Raw genomic sequence first — 17,500 nt, 5'->3', positions numbered from 1 at the left:
AGAGTTTGGTTCCCCCAGACTCCATGTCTTCCTGTGTGTTTCAGAGTTTGGTTCCCCCAGACCCCATGTCTCGCTTCCATCTGATCAGAGGTTCCGCAGAGGAAGAGTTCCCTGATCTGAAAGGAAACCGAACCTGTATGGGCCGAGTTCTGACCTACAACCTGTACCAGAGACAGTTCACTAGGTAAGAACTACAACCTGTACCAGAGACAGTTCACTAGGTAAGAACTACAACCTGTACCAGAGACAGTTCACTAGGTAAGAACTACAACCTGTACCAGAGACAGTTCACTAGGTAAGAACTACAACCTGTACCAGAGACAGTTCACTAGGTAAGAACTACAACCTGTACCAGAGACAGTTCACTAGGTAAGAACTACAACCTGTACCAGAGACAGTTCACTAGGTAAGAACTACAACCTGTACCAGAGACAGTTCACTAGGTAAGAACTACAACCTGTACCAGCGACAGTTCACTAGGTAAGAACTACAACCTGTACCAGCGACAGTTCACTAGGTAAGAACTACAATCTGTACCAGAGACAGTTCACTAGGTAAGAACTACAGTACAATCTGTGCCATAGACAGTTCACTAGGTAAGAACTACAACCTGTACCAGAGACAGTTCACTAGGTAAGAACTACAGTACAATCTGTGCCATCGACAGTTCACTTTAGAACTACAACCTGTACCAGAGACAGTTCACTAGGTAAGAACTACAGTACAATCTGTGCCATAGACAGTTCACTAGGTAGGAACTACAATCTGTACCAGAGACAGTTCACTAGGTAAGAACTACAACCTGTACCAGCGACAGTTCACTAGGTAAGAACTACAACCTGTACCAGAGACAGTTCACTAGGTAAGAACTACAACCTGTACCAGAGACAGTTCACTAGGTAAGAACTACAACCTGTACCAGCGACAGTTCACTAGGTAAGAACTACAACCTGTACCAGCGACAGTTCACTAGGTAAGAACTACAACCTGTACCAGCGACAGTTCACTAGGTAAGAACTACAATCTGTACCAGAGACAGTTCACTAGGTAAGAACTACAGTACAATCTGTGCCATAGACAGTTCACTAGGTAAGAACTACAACCTGTACCAGAGACAGTTCACTAGGTAAGAACTACAGTACAATCTGTGCCATAGACAGTTCACTTTAGAACTACAACCTGTACCAGAGACAGTTCACTAGGTAAGAACTACAGTACAATCTGTGCCATAGACAGTTCACTAGGTAAGAACTACAATCTGTACCAGAGACAGTTCACTAGGTAAGAACTACAGTACAATCTGTGCCAGAGACAGTTCACTTTAGAACTACAACCTGTACCAGCGACAGTTCACTAGGTAAGAACTACAATCTGTACCAGAGACAGTTCACTAGGTAAGAACTACAATCTGTACCAGAGACAGTTCACTAGGTAAGAACTACTATCTGTACCAGAGACAGTTCACATATTTCTCTGAGAATGAATTAAATACAGACTTTCAACATGCCTATAAAGATGGGCATTCAACATGTACAGCACTGACACAGCTAATAGATGACTGTCTAATGTATGCAGATACTAAGAGACTAGTGGGGTCTGTAATGTTGGATTATAGTGCTGCGTTTGATATAATTGATCACAATCTGCTGCTTGACAAACTTTCTTGTTATGGTTTTAATGCATCTGCGGTAAGGTGGATAAAAAGCTATTTGTCCAACAGATTGCAGAGAGTATTTTACAATGGGAGTCTCTCAGATATTAAACACATTCATTGTGGAATTCCACAAGGGAGCTGTTTAGGTCCTTTGTTGTTCACCATATTTACAAACGACATGCCACTGGTCTTAGACAGGGCCAATATAGCCATGTACTCTGATGATACCACTCTGTATATATGTCTGATACTAATGTAGAGGACCTGTCTGTAGCTCTTAACAAGGAGCTACAATACATATCAGAGTGGGTGGTGAACAATAGGATGGTCCTGAACATCTCAAAGACAAAATCTATTGTATTTGGATCACAGTACATGCTAAAGTCAAAACCCCAACTACATTTGCATCTGAGGGATTTAGAAATTGAGCAGGTGGATGAAACAAAACTACTTGGTGTAACATTGGACAGTCATCTAACATGGTCTTCTCACATTGATAACATAACAAAGAAAATGGGAGGGGGTTTGTCCATGATAAGGCGATGTGCTGAGTTTTTAACTCCAACATCTATTGTTCAGGTTATCCAGGCACTAGTCATATCCCATCTTGACTACTGTCCAGTTGTGTGGTCCAATGCAGCTAAAAAGGACCTGCATAAACTACAAATAGCCCAGAATAAGGCAGCTCGTCTTGCTCTTACGTGCAACATTCGATCCAATATACTATCTATTCATCAGAATCTGTCATGGCTGTTGGTGGAACAGAGACTAACTGCTAGTCTGGCTGTATTTTTTTGGAATATTTGTTTAAATAAAATACCTAAATGCTTATATAAAAACATTCATTATACCAGCAATAGACACCAATATAATACCAGACATGTAGCGAAGGGTAGATTTACAGCACTTAAGCCAAGAACTAATGCAATGAAGAATACAGTCATGTACAGGGCAATGACTTTTTGGAACTCTCTACCAGTATGTATTACATCAATTAACAGTAAAAGGCAATTTAAGAACAGACTAAAGCAGTTTCTCATACATCCAGATTAATTGTAATTATGTATATAATATTCACTGTATACCATGTAACATTATCTGAATGCACTAACCGTGTTTTTATGCTGTAGAGTATTTTATTTGATTATATATTTTTCTGTGATATTTGTAAACATGATTTTATTTACTTTTTTTGTATGTACATTATTTTCTGTGGACCCCAGGAAGAATAGCTGTTGCCAGGTGTAACAGCTAATGGGGATCCAAAATAAACATAAACATAAACTAGGTAAGAACTACAATCTGTACCAGAGACAGTTCACTATGAACTAGAAGAAGTGCTCTTCCGAGCACAGGTCTCCACCAGCCACGCGTCCTTGTGGTGCTATAAAAGGCCAATGTAAAAAGGGTGGCATGTGTTCTTCACCAATCTTTGACCTTTCATGGCGCCACCATGAGGATGAACATTTTGTAGTGTAATTTCTTCCTTGGCCTTTTGCGATTGTGCGTGCACAATTTCATTACAATTGCACAATTGTTGAATTGTTTGATTTGAGGCATTTTGTTCGAAACGGATCGATCCTGCAAAGTTTGGAGGCCAATCTTAGCCAATCAGGATTGAATATTTAATACGGGACAGATCCGTCTTGATCATATGACTGTAGAGATACTGTGTACTGATTTGTGTTAATTTTGGGTAAAATCTGAAGGAGTAATATCCAAAAATGTGTCTTACATAAGTCGGCCTCCTGGTGGCGCTATAAAAGGCTGATGTGAAAAATACAAGGAAAGGGTTTTTCCTTGGCCTATCAGGAGTGCGCTTACAAAGTTTGAAACTGATCGGTGGAGTTATAGGTAAAACCACTAATAGTTATAGTGCCACCATGAAGCTGATTTCAAAAATTGGAAGTGGCATTTCTTCCTCGGCCTAGTGGAAACGTGTGTGCGCGATTTCATGTTAATTGCACTCTGCGTTTGTGATTTGAGGCATTTTGTCCAAAACGGACCAATCTTACAAACTTTGAAAGACAATCTCAGCCAATCAGGACGGAATATGGACAATCAGACATATCCATGTCGATCACATGACTGTAGAGATACTGTCTACCGATTTGCGTTTTTTGGACAAAATCTGTAGGAGTACTGGCCAAAAGGTAGTTTTGCACAAATTGGCCTCCTGGTGGCGCTAGAACAGGGCTGTTTGAAAAATGTGGGGCAGAGGTTCTGAATTGGCATCCAGGGAGTGCGCTTACAAAGTTTGAAACTGATCGGTGTAGTTATAGGTAAAACCACGAATCGGCCTGTTATAGCGCCACCATGAGGCTGATTTAAAAAATTTGAAGTGGCATTTATTCCTCGGCCTAGTGGGAACGTGTGTGCGCGATTTCATGTTAATTGCACTCTGCATTTGTGATTTGAGGCATTTTGTCCAAAATGGACCAATCTTACAAACTTTGAAAGCCAATATCAGCCAATCAGGATGGAATATGGACAATCAGACAGATCCGTGTTGATCACATGACTGTAGAGACACTGTCTACCGATTTGCGTGATTTTTGGTGAAAATCTGTAGGAGTAGTGTACAGAAATGTGTTTTGCAAACAACGGCCTCAAGGTGGCGCTAGAACAGGGCCATTTGAAAAATGTGGGGCAGAGGTTCTGAATTGGCATCCAGGGAGTGTGTGTGCTCATTTTGCTAGCGACCGGGCCAACGGTGCCGGATTAGCTGTACACAAACTCGGAGGACGGACGCACGCACGCACGGACGGACAGGGGCGAAAACATACTCTCCCCCTGCCTTCGGCTGGTGGAGACAACTACAATCTGTACCAGAGACAGTTCACTATAGAACTACAACCTGTACCAGAGACAGTTCACTTTAGAACTACAACCTGTACCAGAGTCCAGACACAGTTCACTAGGTAAGAACTACAATCTGTACCAGAGACAGTTCACTAGGTACAGTAAGAACTACAATCTGTACCAGAGACAGTTCACTTTAGAACTACAACCTGTACCAGAGACAGTTCACTTTAGAACTACAACCTGTACCAGAGACAGTTCACTATACTACAACATACTACAACCTGTACCAGAGACAGTTCACTAGGTAAGAACTACAATCTGTACCAGAGACAGTTCACTAGGTAAGAACTACAATCTTCTGTACCAGAGACAGTTTACTAGGTATGTGTTAATATATAATATACATTAATACTATATGAATTACAACCTTTACCAACGACAGTTCACTAGGTATGTGTTTATATATCTCTGCAGTCGGTCCGAAACCTCCTAAATCCAAAATGTTCATTTTCGGGAAAACAAGTTCAAGTGGAGTTAGGAGCTTTTGACTGAAGAGATTTTCACTACTTTTCATTGGTTCAATATTATTTTAACCAACACACAGACGTAAAGGGTGTTCAATTGCACATATTTATGAAAAAAAGACAGGGCCAATCGAGTGGAGTTAGCTGGTTTGGCAGAACGTGTGGAGTTAGGAGGTTTTGTCCCAAGCACGTTTTACTACTTTCCATACCAAGAACTACCAAGCTCACTAGGTGTGTGTGTGTGTGTGTGTGTGTGTGTGTGTGTGTGTGTGTGTGTGTGTGTGTGTAGGCATACATATGTATATAACCTTTACCAATGACAGTTCACTAAGTACAGTTGTTATGGTGACTTTATACATTTTATCACATGAAAATGTGTATATTCACCAGGTGCACAGAGGGCGGAGTCATCTTTGATGATGTCATCCGACTGGGCCTGGAGGAACCAGGTGATTGACAGCAGGGAAAACCTGACAGGACCCGAGACCTGTACGGATCCGGGTCCGTGTTTTACCATGATCACTCTTGGTCGGGTCTTCTATGGGATCAGCAGGGCAGGGGAACAGTTCAGCAGTTCAGTGACTCAAACTCTACATGGAATCAAATATAGCCTACTGTTAGTGACCCTCATATAGCCTACTGTTAAAATAATAGGTCAGGTATGTGGGATTTCAGAAAACAAATCAGATGTCGGAATGTCTTTTAAAAGCAGATGTGTGGTCCACTCGGAACAGGGGTTCCAGTCCATTGTTTATCACCCTGGGCTCTAACTGACAGTAGCATAATTATATAATAACATATACGATAAGTACTTAACACATACTTAGAGGTAGTTTGTATTTTGTAACACATATGTTAATTTGTAAACATTTTAAAATGTTCATCACTATTACTATCTTGTCATTTGTACTGTGTGTGTGTGTCTGTGTCTGTGTGTGTGTGCGTGCGTGCGAGCGTGCGTACGTGCGTGCGTGCAGCATCTCAGTGTGTAGGTTGTGTAGCAGGAGACGCTCAGTGTTACGTCATGTTCTGTGACTTCTTTGATCGCGTCATTGAGCGTTACCATGACTACAAGATCAACAACAACAGCATCCACAGTGACTTCAACTACGACAACCTGAAGGTAACCATGACAACCTCAGTACGTGTCTAACGATTCCGTTCACACAATAGGAAACAAAAGAACAAAACAAAAGTAGTTTCTGATAACTAAAACTAACGAAACTTTCTAAATTACTTCATGGTCATTGAGGGCGGGCAAGTGCTACGGTAAGTGCAATGGAGTCTGAAGAGGTAAGTCTTCAGACCACAGTGGAAACTAGGGAGTGAGTCTGCTGTTCCAAGTGCAACAGGGAGTTTATTCCACAGTTTGGGGGCCAGGAGGGAGAAGAGTATAGACAGGGTTGTCAAACTCATTTCGGAGTGCGGGCCGAACGAAAGGTGACTTGGTAAGGGCCGGGAGTTTTAGGAGGGTGGAGAAAGTGGAAAAAAGCTTTCTTGGGTTAGAGGTACAGGATTGGATTTTGGTATGGTAGAAAGAGGATTTAGCAGTGGTTAGTGAGAGAGATAAATCGGAGAGGCCCTGAGCGGTGTCTGCTCGGTTCTGAGGGTCTCAGATAGCCAGGGGCCAGCGGACTCAGGTTCTGAGGGTCTCAGATAGCCAGGGGCCGGCGGACTCAGGCGTGCTGGCTTTGGTTTGACTAGCGGGCAGTGACAGTCAAATGCAGAGGAGATAGAGGAGAGAAAGGATGAAGTTGCAGTGTCAGGAGAGAGGGAGATAAAGCATCGGAAGTGGGGAGAGAGCAGAGTATAGAGCAGGGGTTTTCAAAGTGGGTGACGGGGCACCCTGGGGTGCCGCAACGGCAGTCCAGGGGTGCCACGAGATAATGTGATAATATTTGAAATGTATTTAGACATTAAAAAATGTATTTAGTATCATTTTAAACTTGAAGTACAAAGTTATTTTCAGTCAGTTCTAACCAAAATGGCTATTATATCGCTTTCCTCGCAACATAATCGCTAAAATATGCTATAAATATAAGGTGCTGGGAGTGAAAATTAGGAATATAATAATGTAGGGGTGCCTCAGATGAAAAAAATATTTATAGGGGTGCCCCGAGACAAAAAAGTTTGGGAACCCCTGGTATAGAGGACGAGAGAGCAATTGATTGGTAAGTCTCTGTACATAGCATCTCATTGTGTGTGTGTGTGTGTGTGTGTGTGTGTGTGTGCGTGCGCGCGCGCGTGTGTAGGGAGGTGATGACCTGGACAGCTCTTACATAACAGGAAGTGAGATCAGTGTTGTCAGAGGGGTGGAGCCGTTCACCTTCCCTTCACACTGCAGCCGCGGAGAACGCAGAGAGCTCCTCGCGCTGGCCAAGAGAGGTACTGCAGCACTCATCTCACAAATGCACCGAATGACATAATTTCCTGTTGTATTCTGGGATGTGTAGTCCTGGATCATTCAGGATGTGGTAGAGCGCCCTCTAGTTAAAAAAACAACAACTAAATGAGAGAATCTGGTCTTGGACTAAATGGTGTGATGTCCAATAATGAACATAAAACGATGTGATGAATGTAACAATATTATGATGTGTTTCAGCGCTGCAGCAGCTGTCAGACGATGTCCCTGGAAAGATTTACAGCATAGAGGAACTGACACAGCAGGTTAGAACTTATACAACTTTACATTACAGAGCTGTCACAGCAGGTAAGAACTTATAAAACTTTACATTATAGAGCTGACACAGCAGTTAAGAACTGGTGCATTTAGGGCTTCATTCCAAACAAGGCATCAAACTGCTCATCAGGAGCAGTTAGGGGTCAGCATCTTAGTTTCAAAAGGATCTACAAGCTCACAACATCTCACATCGTAGCACGTTGTGAATTTGTAGATCCACTATTTTGACTACCTGCTCTTTTATGACAAAGTGAACTCACGCGACGGAACTCACTCTATAAATAATGAAGATAACATACTGGTCTCGCCTTTCAGTCGAGCCCACAATAATAAAAATAAATATGGAGATAGAAGGTTTCATCAGTGTCTCCATCAGTGTCTCCATTTCACCTGTATCTCCATATATGGAGTGATATGTTGTATGTGCTGTATCTCCATATATGGAGTGATATGTTGTATGATGCTGTATCTCCATATATGGAGTGATATGTTGTATGATGCTGTATCTCCATATATGAAGATCCAGTGATATCTGTTGTATGGCGCAGTATCTCCATATATGGAGATCCAGTGATATGTTGTATGATGCTGTATCTCCAGCAGGGGGTGCCAGTGAGCTCACCCTCGTCCACTCAGATGAGGACAGGAGTGGCGCGGGATTGGCCAGACGCCAGGGCTGTGTGGTAAGTCTGACTTCTTCTAGTCTAGTCTTAAGGCCTGTCCATAGTATCTCCGAAATGTTCGGTGAGTTGCGATTTCCAACGAGCAAATTTCCGTTTATAGATCTAATGTGTTACAGGGTCGGTACAGATGTTTTATAGATCTGGTGTTTCTTACAGGGTCAGTACAGATGGGTCTACAGATCTAATGTGTTACAGGGTCAGTACAGATGGTTTATAGATCTGGTCTTTCATACAGGGTCAGTAAGGATGGATCTACAGATCTGGTGATCTGGGTGAACATTGAAGATCATCTGAAGCTGGTGGCCAGCAGGAAGGATGGAAACCTGGCCCAGGCCTTCAAGACCCTCTGTGTACTCCTGCAGAAGGTTGGTTTGACCCCTGACCTCTGTGTCCTCCTGCACACGGTCAGTCTGACCTCTGAACTCTGACCTCTGTATCCTCCTGTAGAAGGTTGGTTTGACCCCTGACCTCTAACATCTTTGTCCACCTACACAAGGTCAGTAACACTGACCCTAGCTTTAAAGGTATAAAACAGTTTAGAGACCAAACGGTTTAGAGACCAAACGGTTTAGAGACCAAACGGTTTAGAGACCAAACTTTTTGACCAAACCGTTTAGAGACCAAAGATAGATAGATAGATAGATAGATAGATAGATAGATGTCTTTATTGTCATTCAACATATACATGAAATGCATAAATGAAAGAAATTTCGTTTCACTGGCTCCTAGTTAAAAGAAAGTTAAAAATACTAAAAACTAAAACACTAGAAAACACCACTTAATCAATAAAAAGTCAAATTCATGGAGATATGGCCCACAGGATTCTTAAGCATTATGGAGAAAGGTCAGGGGATATGCACTTTTTAACGTGACCTTTTAGCTTTTTTCAGAGTTCACAAGTCTTATGGCTTGGGGGAAAAAACTCTTGCTGTATCTGGCCGTTCTGCTCCCGATGCTGCGGTACCTTTTACCAGAGGGCAGTAGGTTGAACAGTCCCTGATGTGGGTGGGTAGGGTCAGACATGATCTTATTTGCCTTTAAAAGACAGCAATTTTGGGCAATGTCCTTGATGGAAGGCAGTGCAGTCCCGATAATCCTCTCTGCCGTCCTCACCACTCTCTGCACAGTTTTCCAGTCTGTCTCACTGCAGCTACCAGACCAGACAGAGATGCAGTTTGTCAGAATGCTCTCTATGGTGGCCCTGTAGAATGTGGATGGGAGGGGGAAGTTGGGCTCTTCTCATCCGGCGCAGAAAGAACAGACGTTTCTGTTTAGAGACCAAACGGTTTAGAGATCAAAGCGGTTTAGAAAGCATTTCAGCTGTGTGAAACCCTGGTTGCACGCTGGCACATGGCGTTTCATCCCTAGTGATTCTACTTGTTGAATCACAGTTCACTTCATTAACCACCTGCAAGTAAATTCACAACAAACTTACTTTGCAAAGCATTGATGAAGATTGGATTTAACTCTGACTGTATCGTGTGCTGGACTCTGACTGACCGTTACACTTCACAATCAGTGTGTATGAAACACAAAATATATAAAAGATAAAGATCATTCTCATTCTCATTCTGATGAGTGAAATTACTGATTACTCTGTGTGTGTGTGTGTGTGTGTGTGTGTGTGTGTGTGTGTGTGTGTGTGTGTGTGTGTGTGTGTGTACATACATACATACAGGTGGAGGTTCAGTACTGTCTCCTCCGTCACCCATTCTCCTGGAAGCAGCAGCTAGGCTACGTCAGCAGCAGTCCTGCTGACGTAGGGACCGGCCTCCGAGCCTCCGTCACCCTCAGGCTGCAACACCTGCCTCAACACTGCCACCTGCAGGACATTCTGACACGGCTGAGGCTACGCCTGGAGCCAGCAGGTAGGATTACAGACACCTGTAGGTTACATGTAGCCTACAGGTAGGCCTACGGGTAGTCTTGCGTGACCAGACTGTTGACTCTGATTTGCAAATGCTCCCGTCATACAGTCTGGGGTAACGTAAGAAGAATTATGAGTACCCGGTTAAAGTGAAAGTGAAGCCTCCTCCCCACTTCCGTTTCGTTTTTAACATCGCACACATTTATCCTAATATCCATTACTCGCCGTTCAGGAGGTGTAGTTCCAGACGCTATATAGCATTCATTGTGGAATAGTTGTCTGGCTACGTGAGACTAGCCTACGGGTACCTGTAGGCATAGACATAGAAAGCTAGACGCCTCCTTCTGCTCTGGGGCGTACAGTAACAGACTAACAGTACAGTAACAGTATGCTCACAGCAGAACAGTGTAAGCAGAGTGGCGACACGGTTTGATCTCGACGCAGACCGGAAGTGGCTTCGCATGGAGCCTGTTCTCATTCTTAGCGAGCCTCTGCTGCTCTTCAGCCCAGTCCGCCCCCATTATAACCGAGGCATTTTCACTCGCTGGTAAGTAGACTAAATAACGTCTTTTTCACCCTTTTAGTAATGTCTACCTTGGAGAAGCCCGTGAATGCGTTAAAAAGGGTGGAAAAGACGTGATTTAGTCTACTTACCAGCGAGTGAAAATGCCTCGGTTATAATGGGGCGGACGGGGCTGAAGATCAGCAAAGGCTCACTAAGAATGAGAACAGGCAGTAAGCTAGGCTAAGCTAGCTTTCCACTATGCTTTCCACCCTTACAATGGGAGTCGACGTAAGTGTCGTAACTCTCTCTATCAATGGGTCTGGCTCACAGCACTCGCGACCGGTCGGTTCCCACTTCCACGTGCGTCACAGAAACTGGAAGTTGCTAGGCCAATCAGAGGCAGGAGGGGACGGGTCTTTACATACAGTACGCAGCTTCTAAGAACAGCTGAGCCGCGCAACATCAGGAACTGGATGGAAACAAAGTCCCGGAAAAAACGTTGATTGGCCGGTTTCACTTTCACTGGCAGCGTGGTCTCCGGCACTCCCAGACGTCTGGCCTCCAGTTGTTGCACGTCACTCCAATGAATAGGCCGTATTGCGTTATAAGGAAAAGTGCTTAGAAAATGAATTTCGTTCCCACGTCTGGGCACTACTCATTCAATGCATTTTTGCATAGACAATACCCCTGTGGACTTTGGGTTAAAAGTTCTCCGCACGAAACCTGCACGACTTTTGTCACCAGCCAGAATTGTATATAAAAGTGAATAAAGAAAAAACGAAAATCTTGTGCTGCTGTTTTTGCTTGTAAAATGTACTATATTGATTTTGGCAACACAAAATCTTTCTCAAATGTCATAAATACATCTACTACATCTGAAACAAGTATTGGTGCCTTTGTATTCTATGAGAATTTAGATCGTGAAATATAGCAAATTTGTTGAAGAAAACGCCTCAATGTACAGTATGTGATTGGCACCCAGCAAAATGAAACATACACATAGTAAATTTAGCTAAAAGCTTATGTCTCATACATAACACATCTCACAGCCAACTGTGTAATGAAAGGTACCTTGGCCAGAAATGGATGAAAATCAATCAAACTGCTATCACACACCCCTAAATTTGAAAAAATCCCAAAATGGACAAGACTATAATAAATGCACAAAAGGTCATGTCAGGTATAAAATATGTATTTAAGTACCACAGAGTGTCCCAACATCTGTCATTTGTAGGCTACATCAAGACACCCCCCAACTAGTCTCGCGAGGCCAGACTGTTGCCTCCGCGATTTGGGCAAATGCTCCCGGCATACAGTCTGGCAAACGGAAATAGAAACAATGAGTGTGAGATAAAGCGGATGTGACGCAACCGCTCCCTTGGTGCAGTAGCAATAACATGTCCTACTGGAAGCGTTATGTCTCCTTTCAATATTTCTGGGGGCGTTATTTCGTCTTTCTCTGGTGTTGTTGGTGTTATACCTCCATGATGTTTTCAAACGTTTTCTTAAACTATACACCCATAACAAGAATAGGCCGCTCGAATGACTTTGTCTGAGCTATTGTGTTTCTGTTATGTTTCCAATGGGACTACAGTTCAGTGCAGCACTGGCTACTTCCGATACTCGCCGTTCAGGAGCTGCCGTTCCAGACTCTATATAGCATTCGGAGATTGTGGAATAGTTATCTGGCTACGCGAGACTACTCCCCAACCAAAACAAAAACGCATACAAATGTTGGCAGCATAAGTAAACGTAAGGCTGTGCTGTGACAACAGCAAATGTTAAGCCTTTTCCTCCCACATGTATGTAATGCATAAGCAAATCTTGAAATAAAACAAGTATTTAGCTAATTTTACATGCTGACATGGTGCGTATATTACTCATCCCTATCACGTTCATCCAGGGGTCATCAATATGTCTGTACTACAGACAAAATGTGTCAGTGGCTGATTTTATATCTTATAATGTCTTGTTTTTGATCATAAGACCCAATTAATGAATTCGAAGTCGACAGGTTTTCTTCAGAATATCTATGACATTGTGACATTTTGGCATAGGAGTCCAACCAGTACTAGTACGCCCTTAACTCTGAGATTGTACAAATGGAACCAAATGGTTCTCAGAGTTACACACATGTTATGGTAATTCAGGGCTTGCTCTTCTATGTGTTTCTGGTAGATATTATTGTCCACTCATTTAGTATGTCCGTGGCAAAAAAGATATTTCGACATAAATCTCCACCAAAAGCCGTCATGGTGATGAATGACCCTTGCTTAATCAGAGTCATCATCCCATAAAGCTTGTTTCTTTTGAAACATTCTCACAGTTCTGGCACTCCGTTTCCAACCTGTTCTGGCACTGAAATAAATCAGTACAAGACAGTCTTGCAGACATACTGTACAGGTTTACTTGTCTTCAACTATAGTGAACACCATGCAAAACACTTGACTGTGGAATCAGCACACTATCCTGTAGATATGTTGAGCAAGGATGATGTGGTCACTGTAGATGGGTTAGTGTCCACTGCTAACATGGTGTGGGTTGGAGGGGTGGAGGTGGAGCATAGACTTGAGCTCTGCAGAGACAGGGCTGAGTGTAATGCCATCCAGAACGCTTGCTTCCTTGGCATCAGCATTATATGTCTGTTCCAGTAGCATGTCAAAATAAACACTACTGTTGTGACTGCCATCTGCTCGTCAGCCAACAAATACACCTGCCATCAGTGCTTCATGTACCTCTGAAGCTGTTTACGGTCATTTCTTCATCTAAGGCAAATACAAAGGTAAAGATTGCTGCCCGTACTTGTTGTGGCCTACTAAAGTGAGGTAGGGTAGCATTCTTGCTGATTCACAGAGATGTCCTGTCCAGTCACCTTCCCGCTCGTAGTAGATAAACCTTTGGAGAATATCTGACACTCCAGGAAGTTTGCCCAGAGGACTGCAGTTGATTGCCCATTGAATGATTCCTGAAAAGCAGCAGCTGATCTCCTAAGACTGCCATCTCTGGATGCCTCGTCATTTCTAACTTCTACCAGTTATCTCTTTTTCAAACAGGACTTTGAGGGCATGTAAAGTTTGGTAGTATTATGTCTTTTCAACAAACATCTTCTTGACAGTTCCTTCTCGACAAAGACTTGCTGCAACAAGCAGATCATCTGCCCCTGCATCCCTGATAATCTTGCAAATAGCCTTCATGTTCAGTAGTTGTGAGCTTGGTGGAAGCCTCCCAGCAACAGGACTACATTGCCAAACTAATTTTGGTGATAATGGTGTACTTATGTAGTGAAGAGTCGTTTCATCTCTTTTCTGAGGACAGAAGGATCAGTTGGCGATGCTGGGATGAGTGGAAGGTAGCCAATAATGCTAGCCTGTGGGTGAAAGTTTACACAGAATGCTGAAAAGCCAGGTAAACCAGCTTCTGCATCTGGAGGAGAATTCGGCAACTGTGATGTTGGAAGCTATTCTACCTACAGTAGGTGCCACACAAGTAAAAGGTCTTCAGCCAGGCCATCTGATGACGTCTCTAGAATCTCCAACTTCCCAGAGATCAGGAGACCTGGACTTCTGTCTGTCTTTGCTTGCTGACAAGAAACACTTGGGAGTAGGTGGTTCAGCAATGTGATGAATTAAAATGTCATCTTTAAGATACATTTAGCTGTATGTACGTTTTCTCTGATTTTTCTCCGCAATCATCCCCACAACTCTTGAAAGAATCTGAGGTAAAACTGACCAAAATGTGTTCATATTGCTTTTGTCATAACAGCCAGCTGTCATTGTAAAAGTCATAGTAAAGCTCATTTTCGGGTGGCGTCCATCTTGGAAATATGTAAATGAAATATCCAGACACACCCAATCATGAAGATGAGTATTCCATTGAGTTTCTCTTGATGTGAAACCATGAAATAGACACCAAGTTTACTTGTCATTATAACAAAATTACAGTCACTGACAATCACTTACATTGAAGCGTTTCCTTCAACAAATGTGCTACATTACATGATCTAAATTTGCATATGAGTATACTAAGGCACCAATACTTGTTTCAGATGTTAGGTAGATGTATTTATGACATTTGAGAAAGATTTTGTGTTGCCAAAATCAATATAGCAAATTTTACAAGCAAATACAGCAGCACAAGATTTTCGTTTTTTTTGTTATTGCGACCGTCAGGTCGCACTTACTATCAAAACCTCCACAAACTGTGAGTCAGTCAGTCAGTCAGTCAGTCAGTCAGTCAGTCAGTCAGTCAGTCAGTCAGTCAGTCAGTCAGTCAGTCCGTCCGTCCGTCCGTCCGTCCGTCCGTCAGTCTGTCTGTCACACCTCACACGTCACACTATTGCCCTGCTCATATCTCCGCAACCGTTGCCCCGATCCATGCCAAATTTTGCACACACACTCCTTGCCTGCCAAACTACAACCTCCAAGGACCCCTGGAGCTCCAGGGACCCCCAGGTCCCTGGGGGACCCCCAGATGTAAAAAATGACCAAATGTGCAAAAATGACCAAATGAACACCCCAACGGGGCTGCTCACGGGGAATTCCCGGGGACCACCGACTCCTGGTGCTCCAGAACGGATGCCAAAGTGGTGGCGCCCCCAGTGGAGGACCCCCTCCACTGCAGCTCACATAAAATGGCGTAACTCGGGCTAGGAGCGTCCGTGAGAGCCGGGGCCAGTACCTATTCGTCCGCCAAGGCAACGCGGAGACCCCACCCCTCATTTCTCACATGGCCCTCTTCTAGCGCCACCATGAGGCCGATTCTTGCAAAACACATTTTTGGACACTGCTCCTACAGATTTTGCCCTAAAATCACGCAAATCGGTACACAGTATGTCTACAATCATCTCATCAATATGGATGTCCCATATAGCGCCACCATCAGGCCGATTTTTTGAACCACATTTTTGGACACTGCTCCTACACATTTTGCCCTAAAATCACGCTGCGACCTGACGGTCCCTTATCTCCCGATTAGGGAGTCTTACTGGTTCCCATTAAACACATTTCTGGCTGGTGACAAAGATTGTGCAAGTGACACGCGGAGAACTTTTTGTTTCTTACTTACTATCAATAGATCTTTCTAATGAAGCAAAGTTTATGTAGTGCCCATGGGGCGGGAACGAAACCGAACGATACAGCCTAGAACTGCAGCTGAGGATGAGGAAGCTAGCTTTATATATCTATACCTGTAGGTTACATGGAGCCTATGGGTAGGACTACAGACACCTGTATGTTACATGGAGCCTACAGGTAGGACTACAGACACCTGTAGGTTACATGGAGCCTACAGGTAGGACTACAGACACCTGTAGGTTACATGGAGCCTACAGGTAGGACTACAGACACCTGTAGATTACATGGAGCCACTACAGACACCTGTAGGTTACATGGAGCCTACAGGTAGGGCTACAGACACCTGTAGGTTACATGGAGCCTACAGGTAGGACTACAGACACCTGCAGGTTACATGGAGCCTACAGGTAGGACTACAGACACCTGCAGGTTACATGGAGCCTACAGGTAGGACTACAGACACCTGTAGATTACATGGAGCCACTACAGACACCTGTAGGTTACATGGAGCCTATGGGTAGGACTACAGACACCTGTAGGTTAGGTTACATGGAGCCTATGGGTAGGACTAACAACACCTGTAGGTTACATGGAGCCTATATGTAGGACTACAGACACCTGTAGGTTACATGGAGCCTACAGGTAGGACTACAGACACCTGTAGGTTACAGACACCTGTAGGTTACATGGAGCCTATGGTAGCCTACATGATGCTACACATGCAGTGGTGAAAAAAGTACTTGAATGTTTTAAAAGTATCAATACTGCCCTGAATTCAAAATTGACTTGAGTAAAAGCACAAAAGTACTCAAAATGTACTTAAAGTTAGCCTCACGTAGCCAGGCTTACTCATCTGCGAAGAGAAAAGCCTGGTTACGACCATAGGCTGAAACGGCATGAAACGGAGCTACTTCCGCCGGGAAAATGTCACCGGAAGACTGCAACGCATGGCGTAACTTGTCTGCAGATTCATGCCATTTACATCGCCTATTGTGGCCAGGGTGAAGTACCAAAAATAGAAAGTTCCCATTATGCAGAGTGTCCTGTTTCACAAGTCCTCAAAAGTATATAAAATGTATAAAAATGTTTAGAAAATATCAGATCTACAAACTCACAATGCGTCACATCGCGACACATTGTGAGCTTTATATTATCAAATGGCTGAAGTGGTTAATGTATGTTGTACCGTGTACCATGTGAGCATGTTTTTATTTCATATTTTCCCAGAGTTCCCTGGGGCGTACCATGTGAGCATGTTTTCATTTCATATTTTCCCAGAGTTCCCTGGGGTGTACCATGTGACCAACGCAGCGACCATCGGCTCCAGCGAGGTCCAGCTGACTCAGCTGGTTGTTGACGGGGTTAAACTGCTCGTCGCCATGGAGACCAGGCTGGAGGGCGGAGCCAGCATCACTGACCTGGTTCCTGCTCACAAAGTAGCCAGCCAATCAGGCTTATCATGACTGACTGACTTGCCAGCCAATCAGATTAAGGCATATAATGGCAGATTGATTTGCCAGCCCATTTGTACACTGTCAGAGTTACAGACCTGTAAGGGTCCATTTGGTTCCATTTGTACACTGTCAGAGTTACAGACCTGTAAGGGTCCATTTGGTTCCATTTGTACACTCTCAGAGTTACAGAGCTGTAAGGGTCCATTTGGTTCCATTTGTACACTCTCAGAGTTACAGACCTGTAAGGGTCCATTTT

General features: G+C 43.6%; 1 protein-coding gene across 1 annotated transcript in view; it reads left to right on the top strand.

Moving 5' to 3' along the window:
- LOC308294962 (creatine kinase M-type) overlaps positions 1-17,253 on the top strand; it is a gene marked incomplete at both ends in the record, with an annotated part of 18,802 nt that extends 1,549 nt beyond the window's left edge. Inside the window, 9 exons of the mRNA XM_080737898.1 lie at positions 45-184; positions 5,374-5,432; positions 5,961-6,106; positions 7,236-7,368; positions 7,586-7,650; positions 8,267-8,346; positions 8,582-8,711; positions 10,025-10,214; positions 17,069-17,253. Of these exons, the coding sequence (XP_080594024.1) occupies positions 45-184; positions 5,374-5,432; positions 5,961-6,106; positions 7,236-7,368; positions 7,586-7,650; positions 8,267-8,346; positions 8,582-8,711; positions 10,025-10,214; positions 17,069-17,253 (1,128 nt within the window). The remainder of the gene's footprint in view (positions 1-44; positions 185-5,373; positions 5,433-5,960; positions 6,107-7,235; positions 7,369-7,585; positions 7,651-8,266; positions 8,347-8,581; positions 8,712-10,024; positions 10,215-17,068) is intronic.
- Between the last annotated feature and the right edge of the window lie 247 nt (positions 17,254-17,500).

This window comes from Nannobrachium achirus (genome assembly GCF_963921795.1).
Source record: "Nannobrachium achirus genome assembly, chromosome: 12".
Classification (NCBI taxonomy): domain Eukaryota; kingdom Metazoa; phylum Chordata; class Actinopteri; order Myctophiformes; family Myctophidae; genus Nannobrachium; species Nannobrachium achirus.
This window is presented reverse-complemented; position numbering and strand designations above follow the sequence as displayed.